The 10,822-nt window shown below is 40.9% G+C and overlaps 1 protein-coding gene across 19 annotated transcripts in view; it reads right to left on the bottom strand.

Annotated features, from left to right (window-relative positions):
- Positions 1 to 1,009: 1,009 nt before the first annotated feature.
- The window catches only part of NRCAM (neuronal cell adhesion molecule), a 280,017-nt gene continuing 270,204 nt past the window's right edge, over positions 1,010 to 10,822 (bottom strand). For all 19 annotated transcript variants that reach the window (XM_041723226.1, XM_041723232.1, XM_041723228.1 and 16 more), the window contains one exon: positions 1,010 to 3,522. In XM_041723226.1, coding sequence (XP_041579160.1) covers positions 3,285 to 3,522 — 238 coding nt within the window. In that variant the 3' untranslated portion in view covers positions 1,010 to 3,284. The remainder of the gene's footprint in view (positions 3,523 to 10,822) is intronic.

Genomic DNA, 10,822 nt, shown 5'->3' with positions numbered 1-10,822 from the left:
TTTCCAGCAATTCCTTTTGTACAGAATAAGGCACGGGGGCCCTCTGGTGGTAGCTTGTCGAAAAATCCCATGAGAGGGAGAGATTTGCTTAGCCTGCGGGAGAATTCTTTGTATTTCTCTCCCTTGCCTCCCCAAGCCATTCCCAAAATCAGACACTCAGAGGCGATCAGGGCCATTATAATAACCTGTCCAGACAGGAAGGCCCCGGGGACCAATGCCTTTTGTGGTCAGGCTCCAGGGTGCCAGCCCCTCCTTGCTACACAGCTGTGACTAGTGGTGTGGCCTGCGGGTAAGGGCTGTGAATCTGGTACGCAGTGTGGAGTGGAGGTCCTGACTCGGTGTTCAGAGCGAGCGCTCTCTGGGATGGAAATGCTAAGATCTCTACAGCATTTTACAGTTGACTTGTGCAACATGCTGTTGTCCAAATGACTACAGGGAGGGGCAGCTCTGTGCCAGCAGGTCTCCTGGGTAGAAAGCTGGGCCCTGGGGGACAAGTGAATGGGAGCAGGTGGTAAAACAGAGGAACAAACCAGGCCTTGGCTATTTGCGGAGCTGGACAGGTGTAAGACAGAACAGGGCTGGAGAGGAGAGGAGGGTGTACACACCCACACTACCTGCAAATGCCCAAACCACCTCTCCAGGCAGGAGAGGTGATGGAACCCAAGTTGCCTGTGGCCGAGGAGGGTGGAGGGTCCAGGCAAGAGGACGACAGGCCGACAGCAGGCACGGGGGATTCAGGCCGGCGGAGAGGTCGGCCTTCAGCAGAGGAAGCAGCACCCAGTTTCTCCAACTGTTTCTCTGAAGGCTGGCTATATCGCCACCTGCTCTGCACTAGAAGTTTCTTGGCCTGCTCCTATTTGAACAGCTCTGTAGTCTTCCATGTTTGGTTTTGTGTGGAGTTTTCTCTGCACGTAACAGCCTTCCAAAGGCAAAAAAACCCCCCAAAAGTTTGCACTATTTGAAAACGTTAGGAAATAGATGCTTGAGAAAGTTCAAGATCACAAAGAGATCGAGACTGTTTAATAGTGATTTTTTTTTTTTTTTGGATGGAAATCCAGTCATCTCTGCCTGTACTCTTACAATACACCGTTACTTAAACATTCACACTCCACTGGGAACATGACTTCTTACAAAAGAGAGAGGGACTTTTAAAACCACATTTAATTTTTAATACAAAATCTGTTGCACTATTACAGAAGTGACCCCTTCATGCACAGATAACTTTAGCGTCTACCGTTATGGAAGAACAAAAACTATTGTTTCCCCAAACCCCCCTCCCCCAAACATCGGCAAACTTAGAGTCACTTTTATCTTTGTGCTGTCAAGGCAAACCTGTTTTGTCTTTCTGTATTTCCACTAGAACGGTTGGTCTGTGAGAAGGGAATATGGAGCGGTGGAAATGGCGAGGCCAATCTTTACCTGGGAGGACTTCACACTGTGCTTTACCGACATGTAGCCAAGATGCCTACTGAGCCCCATGGGCAAAGCTCTGAAGATTTCATCTAGAAACCTGCTGTCGATATGTAGAAGAGTTCACTATTTCAGTTTCACAGCAAAAAAAGGGAAAATAAAAACCCAAAAGGTATTTAAGTAAATGCTTTCCAATCCCATGCACTGTACGACTTCAGCTGACTCCTTATACAGCACACGTCAACACTGGTTGCATGTTTATTGGTATCGACCACCTCTAAGCATATAGCATCTACACTTTCAGTGTATTTACAAATTCAACAAAATATCTACATATAAAAAGCTTTACTTAAAATTAAACTTGATGCAAGTTATGAGAAACCAATTTATTGGCAAATGAAACTGAGCATTCCTTCAACCATAGGTTGTTAGAGGATTTCATATTTGGAGGTAAGCCATTTATAGAGATCGTTGCTGAATACGGTAAGATATGTATTTTTATTTTTGAAACTGCAGGTGTAATCCCTTTGACTGTTGGCCTTGTTAGCACTCGTCAGATTTCTGATTTTCAGAAATGTGTCCCTAGCTATTTGCATACACACTGTTTAACGCTGCAGAGAGTTTCAAAAGCTGCCACCTAGCAAAAGGCCTGGAGAAAAGCATTCCTGTCGGCATGCTGTTGTATGCTTCTGGTTTGGGAACTACTGCTTTTTAGTTTTTTTTTCCAAAAATTCCCTACCAAATCGACAGCCTTCTGACCTGATTGGCTTGTTTTAATAGAAACCACAGAAGACCACAAAACCAGCATGCGCTCCAGGTGATGCTAAGGCTTTTTCTTTTTATAGGGGCAATGCTCCTTACAATAAACTGTCTGATTAATTTTATTTTCATGCTTCCTTTCTTTCAGCATTGGCCATTTCTGTGATCTCTGCTTTTTAAGAGTTACTTTTGGACAATGACAGTAAGCTGGGATTCCGAGTCGACCGTGCCAACGGATATGGAAGGCAGCGTGTTATGGAATGCTTATTGTCTGAAGGCACTGCATGTGTCTTGCCCTGTGCTTTCTGGAATAATATCTGAAACTGAAGTGGAGTGATTGGTTTTCGATTCTTTCGGTCTGGCACACGTGCCCAAATGCATTGCAACACACACTGTTTATGCCTAAAAACAACTGAACATAGAGATGATGTAAGAAGTAGAACACTGTACTGCGGTAATACCCGGAGGATTAAGAAGGCTACGGAGTAACAGGGGCAGAGGCCGGTCACAGAGTCTCAGTAAGCATCAGCAAATGCGACAGTCATCGTGAACTCATATAGCAAGGATATCCTGTACATACTGTTGCTAACAGTCTCCCAAAAAGACTAATGACAGCTAGACATAGAGTCACCAATTTCACAACAATGTCCACAAAGACATTGGAGTTCTAGAGAATACTACGGTAACACTCTTGACAATGAAAACGGAATTCGCATTTCAGGGGTTCAGCTGAGGACAGTATAAACAAAGTTATCAAACCAGGTTTTAATAAGGTACACAGGTATTCCTTTATGTGTGTAGCATTTTTCATGCATCACATTGAACTGTATCCTGAAGAGCAAATAAGGTGATCAGTTGAGGATGCTGTAAATTTTTTTTTATCAGTTCTGAACAAGAATACCTATTTTGGATGAAAAAGGATGTACTTTGCACTGCAGTTCACATTAACAAATCATTGGACCAAGTCACGTCCTTGTTTGAAACTGCTCTCATAATATTAACATACAGCAGAACCCATACTTTCTGTCTCTGTGTGCCTAGTATGAGAAGGCAGACAAACAAGTGCTGAAGATGAACGTTCTAGAGAGCTGGGATATCGGCCAAGAGCTTACAGATCAAACAAAGGAATTCATGGCATTGACAGGAGAAGGTGCCTCCGAGCTTTCGTTTCCTTCAGCTGGTTCTTTCTCTTTCTTACCACTGTATTGTCCGATAAAGGAGCCGTCTTCATTGAACTGGCCATTCACCCCCTCTCCATAGTCAACTAGGCTGTCATCACTATCTTCCTTCTTCACTGTCCTGTCTGAAGGTGTTCGACTGCCTTTTTTCAAAGGCTTGTGGTCTTCTGCATCACTGGAAGAGAGAGAAAACGTTTTTGTCGTGATCGGCATTTAGGGGAAATGTTTTTTGTTCTTAACGATCATGCATGCAGGTTACGATAAAGCATGTGGGGAGCCTTGCTAGCCAAACCTAATCGTCAGGTGGACTCCAAAGACTAGGATGTGGTTGGGATGAAAGTCAGGTGCAGGAATGGTTTAATCATGAAGTCTTCAGGAGGTGGATGGCTTCTCACTGCGCATGTCAGTATCAATGACAGATTCTCACTCCCGATTTGGAAGCAATTCAAAAATAGTCACAGGCATTAAAAAAGGAAGAACTGCGGAAAGTGGGAAATCATCTCTACTTTGAATTCAAAAGAGGGGAAAAGCTTATGGCAAGTAGAGAAATTAGTATGTTAAACTGTGTGAGATCGTGGATTCCCTGGATATGAATGGAGAATGATTTTGGTTAAGTGTGAAATATGAGGGGTTTTCTTTTCTGAGCAAGAAGAAGCAAAAATCCTGCTTTTCAAATAATTTTGTTACGGAGTGCAGGCCAGACTTGTAAACTTTAACCTTACCTTTCAAGAGACCTAGAAATTCCATTAAAAGGATGCAGAAGAAACAAATGAAAACAGCCTAAGAAGAAAAGCAAAATCCTTATACTGATAGTAAACAGTATGTTGTTTTTTTTTCTGTCAAAATTTTAGTTAATGGGTAAGGACTGATTAATTTGGAAAGAGACACAACTGAACTTCAAAGCACTGCATTAGTACTATGAGGGGCATGTCTATATATTCTAAAGAGCGTAAGTGATTCAAAAAATGTCAGAGCAAATTTTATCTCTGTGCTCTCTTCTCCCAGTGTGGGATGTAGCTTCTCTGTGTGTCGGATGGGAATCTGGGGAGCATAATTTTCAAAACATTATAGAACTCAGCTTTTCCCCCCCTTATTTCTCCATGAAATCCTGAAGCACGCCATCAGGGCGTAGGAGAGTATGTGTTAGAACATCTGCCTACACTGTGGTTGTGTCACTAGGATGCACGGTTGACCGACTCTTTCAAAGGTAATATTTGGTTTAAAAAAATAAAGAAAAAAAGGCATTCTATTTCCTTTCAAAGGACAAAAATGCAAGGCAGAACAGGACTATAAGCAGTGTTAGTGAAAAGTGGAAAGGCTTAATGTCAAAAAGAGCTTGCGTCAGCTGCGGTATTTCTCCTGGCAGTTTGTGCTGGGCTTCTCCTGCTCCCTCTGTCTCTGACAGTGATTTTTTTCGAGACAAGGAACAAACGTGTCAAGATTCACAAATAGTCTGGCTCGCTGGCCAATAATTCCTACTAGGGTTTTCAATTTTTCTCCAGGAAGAAAATCTCCAGACTGCAAAATAATACTTGCTTGACAGGACACGGGTATCTGCTTTTGGAAATTACCAGCTGCAACAAGACCCAAGTTCTCGGTCACAGGCCGAATACACAATATGATCAGCCCTGCTAATCAACAACTGGGGAGGGATCACAGGACCCTGGAGCCACCTATGTTTGGGGCCCTTCAGGGGATGGGGCATCTAATCTCCAACCTGCTGGGAGGATAAAGAGCACATCTTTAATCATTAACCTCTAGGCTTTGCTTGAATACTTCCTGCGAAACATTGCTCATGACTTGGTGGGGCCCTTAATTCCACTGAAGTGTTCAATAATGAGCACATTTTCGTCACCTGGATTCCACTTACTAATTTTATTTTATAGGACTAGTGTTCCAAGGAATACACTCCAGGAAAGTCTAGTCTGTGGCAATTCTTTGATCCCACCATCCATCCATCCATTCAACCATTCATATACCTAATAAATGTTTATTGAGTGCCTACACTGATAACATTCTAGTCATTGGGGATATAGCAACAAGCAAAACAGGCCGAAACCCCAAATTCATTAAGCTTACTTCTAATAGGGGGAAAATACAGAAAACAAACAACCAACATATTAAAATAATAGTTACACAGTGTGTCAGAAGGTGATAAATGCCAAGGAAAACATGGAAAACATGGAACTTGGTAAAGAGGGTGGAAGGTGTCAGGGGAGCATGTAGAGGTTGACACTGATACAGGGTATCCAGGGAAGGCCTCATTTGAAAGGACATCTGAGCAAAGACTTAAAAGAGTTGACTTAGCCAAGTGGATAGCTGGAGGGAGAGCCATTCTGCAGGCGAAGCAAAGCAATGCAAATGCCCTGTGGTGGTGGCAAGCCTGGTGGGTTCTAGGAATGAGGAGGAGCTTGTGTGGCTGGAACTGAAGGAGAGAGAGAAGAGTTAAAGTAGGTGGCAGGGCTAGATCAGGGCCCCACAGGAGACACTGTAGGGTTTCTGTCAGCCCTGAGTGAGGTAGAAAGCCAGTGGAAGGTTTTCAACAGATGCCTGACAGGAACAGACTTACACTTTGAAAGGATTATTGTCATCATGGTTGAGAACAGTCTAGCCTAGAGGGCAGGAGTTGGTAACCTACAGCAAAACTGGGCCATGCTCATTCCCTATGCAGTGTCTGTGGCTGCTACTGCACTACAACAGCAGGACAGCAGCATTGCAGTGGAGATTGTATGGCCTGCAAAGTCTAAAATAGTTACTAGTAGAGTCTTTATAGACAAAGTTTGCTGACCCTTGTTCTGGGGGAGGGAGGGGAGTCAGTGGGTCTAGTGCAGAAACACAGGACTCAGATGACTGTGACCCCAGGACAAGAGTGAAATGTTGGGGTGACACGAAGTGGTTAGATTATGAACATTTTGAAAGTAGCCCTAGAAGGCTTTTCTGATGGATTGGCCACGGAATAATAGAGAAGGCGACAACCCCAAGCTTTTGGTTTGAGCAACAGGAAGGATAGAATTACCCTTACTGTGGAGGGCAGTGTGTTTGGGGGTAGAAGATCAGCAGTCCAGATTTGGACATGCTAAATTTGATATGTCAGAGGAACCCCTCCTTTAACCCTTTTACGAATATAGTATAACACTGATACCTAAAACCAACAGGGACCCTTTGAGAAAGTGTGATTACAGGAGAATCTCATTCATGAACCTAGATGCAAAAATCCCAAGGACATCACAAGCAAAGGGAATTTAGCAACTGACAAAAAGGATACCATACCATATCATGACCACTGAGTTTATACCAGGGAATGCAAGTTTGTTTCAGCATTCAAACATTAATTCATATTTTTCACTTTAGCAGAAGAAAAATGTTATGATTATTTTAGTTGATTTAGAAAAAGATATATGACAAAATTCAACATCCATTTATAACAAAATCTTTAATATTCTAGGGATATGAAATATCTTGATTGACCTGGTTAAGGGTATTCATAAGAAACTTCCAGTATAAACATCATCTCTGATGGTGAATGTGGACAGATTTCTGTTTCACATCAGAAATCACAGTAGGGATGCCTACTATCATCACTTCTAACCAAAACTGCATTGAACATACTAAGCCATGTGCAAAAAGAAATAGAAAGCAGATGTCTTTATTCATAACTAATATGGTTATACATTTATAAAGCATCCAAAAGAATAGGCAAACATTAGAATAAGAAGAGAGTTGGGTAATGTTGCTTAATACTATATTAACACAAAAGTCCATTTTATTCCTGTACTTGCAAATAATTGGAAAATGAAACTTAAAAAATGATTCCAATTATATCATACAAATTTGAAGTATATAGGAACAAAAAACCATAAAAATATTTTAAGTTCTCTATGAAGAAAATGAAATTTCTATTTGGTTATTAAAGAAGAGCTAAATAAATGGAGAAACACACCATAACTGTGGATGGGCAGACTCAAATATTGTAAGTATGTTAATCTTCTTCATATTGGTCTTTAGATTCAATTTATTTCCAATAAAAACCCAGCTGGTTTTGACGTGGATCTTGGCAAGCTGATTCTCAGCCACATATTCCTAGAAAGGACTAGGAATATCTAAAAGATTCTTGAAGAAGAATAACAAAATTGGGGGATTTGACTTATCAGATATCAAGACTTATTAAAAGCCACAGTATTAAGATAGTGTAGTTTTGGTGCAAAGGTAGACAAATCAAACAAAGGGCTCTGAAGTATTTGGGAGATCTTATTCCTACATCATATTTTTATGCTATCACAGCTGGGACTATTCTTATAGTCCTATTTTCCAACTCCTTGTTGGTACATATCATTGACTTTGTGTTAATTTTGTGTCAAGCAACATCACTAAATTTTTATGAATTCTAATATTTTCCTGATTCATTTAGATTTTTACACACACAATCCTATCAGTTATGAATGATGACCAGCCAACAAGGGGCTCCCTAGAAGCATCTATTCCAGCTTTTTTTTTTTTTTTAAAGTAGTCTCCATGCCTAGCATGAAGCCCAGTGTGGGGCCTGAACTCACCACTCTGAGATCAAGACGTAAGCTGAGACCTAAGCAACCAAGAGTTGGATGCTTAATCTATTGAGGCACCCATGCACCCCACATCCATTCCAGCTTAATGGTCATAGTGGATGAGAGAGAATCTATGGCAATGTAGGCTGTGCTTGAAAGAAGAGAGGGAAGGAAGAGGGGTGTTCTATCCACACCTAGAATCTTTCCAGGAAAATCTGTTCAAATGCAGCTCAAGATCTTTCTACAACTGATTTTTTTTTTTAAAAGGATGCAATGTGATGTCATACTTCAGTTAGTATCTGGTTAAATGGGGAAAAAAATCATACAAGGCACCGGCACAGTATCTGACACATGATTTGTGCCCAACATATAGAAGCTCTTCTCTATCTACCATCACACCTCTTCTCTCCACCCCAAGCTCCCACCTCAGAGAGATACTCTTTCTCAGAAATACCCCATGTAACATACATACTTAGACATTTCCTGAGGTGATGGCTGGTTCCGAGTCTGTGTTGAAGTCCTCTTTAATGCACTTGCCTTTTTTCAACTCAAAAATGAATTTTATCATGAAACAGTAAACTGTCTTGACATTGTGCCAAGGGAAGTTGCTTTGTCAAGTTTAAGTGTGAAAGAGTAGTTTCCCAAATGAGAAGAATTTAGAAGATACAGAGGATGACTTAAAAGTCATATGCTTATTTCGCTACATAGTATTCAAAGCTTAAACATATCCAGCCACATTTAATGAGAACTGTTAAGGACAAAGGTTAAACGAATTTCAAAATAAGTCATAAAATAGTACATGTAGCTCCAAAATATATCTTTGTTACTCATACCCATGAGTGAAGATGGTTTTGCAGTGTAAAGAAATGTTCACATCGCAGTCCCAAAACTCAGTGCCTGCACTGCGCCTTCTGGGAAGACTTCCGACATCACCCTTCTTCCAGAACACCCAGTTGGCTTTGGCTTCCTGCCCTTGCTCCCTTGGCACCTCAGTTATATCTCTTTCATAGCACTTTTCACACCATGCTGATTGTTCTTTTACTTCCCTGTGTCCCTCACTAGACTATAAACTCGTGAGAAAACATTCTATCGTTTATAATATCCTCACAGTCTGGCATACAGTAGGCACTCAATAAATACTGGTTGAATGAATGAATTCATTGTAAAATAACAATGGAAGAGATGGTGGGCCTTTTTAGAAATTTTTCAGAATTCTAACTTCAGAACATTTTCATTCCGAATGAATTTCATGATGTCACACAAGGCATTGGAGCATGTTTTCCGCCCCCCCCTTCTCTTACCCTCAGAATAAATTTTAAGGAGTTCACCATTTTTTTTAGTAGCACTTCATTCAGGAGGGACCCATTGAATGCCAACTGACTAAAATTCAGCAACAACAGATACATCTGTGATCCTTTGGCCTAACACTATTGTGATCACCATCCTACCATTGCCAAACCATGCTGCAGTTTGTTTGACCTTCATGACCCAAACACTCTCTCTAAATGTCCATCATTATACTGTTCACACACACTGTTCACATAAACATAGTTTATGTTTGTGAGCAGAATAAATCTAAGGTAGATAGCAAATATGACACGTCTTCATATCCTTCAAGCCTTATGAGCGGCCTGCAACAGGACCATGCTCACTTGAATGACAAGATTCCCGTGCCAATAGCCTCCCTGTATACTATAAGTTCAAGTACCATGGTCACAGGCTTTAGGACCTCGGTTCATTCTGGTTTTTAAAGGAATGGATCTAAATAATAAAAAAAAATACTTACACGGTTGGTTGCATTGTTTCTCTGATTTTTCTATATGCTAGTAAGGATGCAGATCCTACTGTCTGTATAATTAAAGAAACAAACAAACAAAGCTGCAGGCTTCCACCAGAGGGTAACTGCTTGGGGGTGGGGGTTGGAGTGAGGGCACAAGGTTACAGCTTATGGGAAAAAAAAAATCAAATTTGGCCACTGAAGTTCCATCCCTCTTTGCACTATGAATATCCTCTGGCTCAGGGCCAACCACGTAGAAACTGTTTCATCCTCAAGCTGGAGAATGAGCAAAATCATAAACAGAATTAATTCACACTTAGCGACAGCCCTAATTTTGTCTATGGTATGTGGCCCACAGATTAATTTATTTTCAGAATGAAAAAGAGTAAGCATCAATAAATAATACAGAGCTCAAAACTTCCAAAAGGTGCAAAGCAGAGAAGGGACCCTGGTGATTTAGGAAGGAGAATGACATTTAGATGTAATATCTGAAAAAAAAAAAATCTGTTGGAGTCAACAGTAGGAACTGTTCTCATTCATTGTAACATGTAAGAAACTAAAAGTCTTTTTTTTTTTTCTTTTTAAGTACAAAACAATCCACAGGGAAAAAATTCTGAGGTAGTGTCAGTAAGTCACAGGAGAAAGCCATATTTGTAGCAAAGGGTGGTTGGATATTTGGGAAAATGATTTCATTTGCGGGACTGATTGTCCTTATGGACTTTTAGTTTTGGTAAAAAAAAAAAAAAAAAAAAAAAGAATTACTGGGTTGTGTTTTAAGTTTTAGACACCCATCAGAACCTTCCCTCGGCACCTCCCACATAAATGTGATTGCATGTGTGACAAATAACTTTTGTCTTCACACATGAACCAATGGGTCTGCACTCAATAGGCCCAAAGAAAAGTCTTTCTCTTCTGAGAAACTCAAGGCATGAGTTAAAGACAGCCATGTGAAAATGCTTCACAAACGTGTCACAGATGAACGAACACCAAGACAAACAAATATGGCCAAATAAAGGTCAACACAGTGATAATGAGGCCAGTCACCAATACTTGCCATGTACTGCTCTGCAACCCAAAATCATATTAAAGGTTGTTAGTAGACATCTCATGGAGGAGGTTAGAAATCATACAAACAAGAAACCTTCAGTGATCATCTG

This window comes from Vulpes lagopus, chromosome 11, assembly GCF_018345385.1.
Source record: "Vulpes lagopus strain Blue_001 chromosome 11, ASM1834538v1, whole genome shotgun sequence".
NCBI classification, from domain to species: domain Eukaryota; kingdom Metazoa; phylum Chordata; class Mammalia; order Carnivora; family Canidae; genus Vulpes; species Vulpes lagopus.
This window is presented reverse-complemented; position numbering and strand designations above follow the sequence as displayed.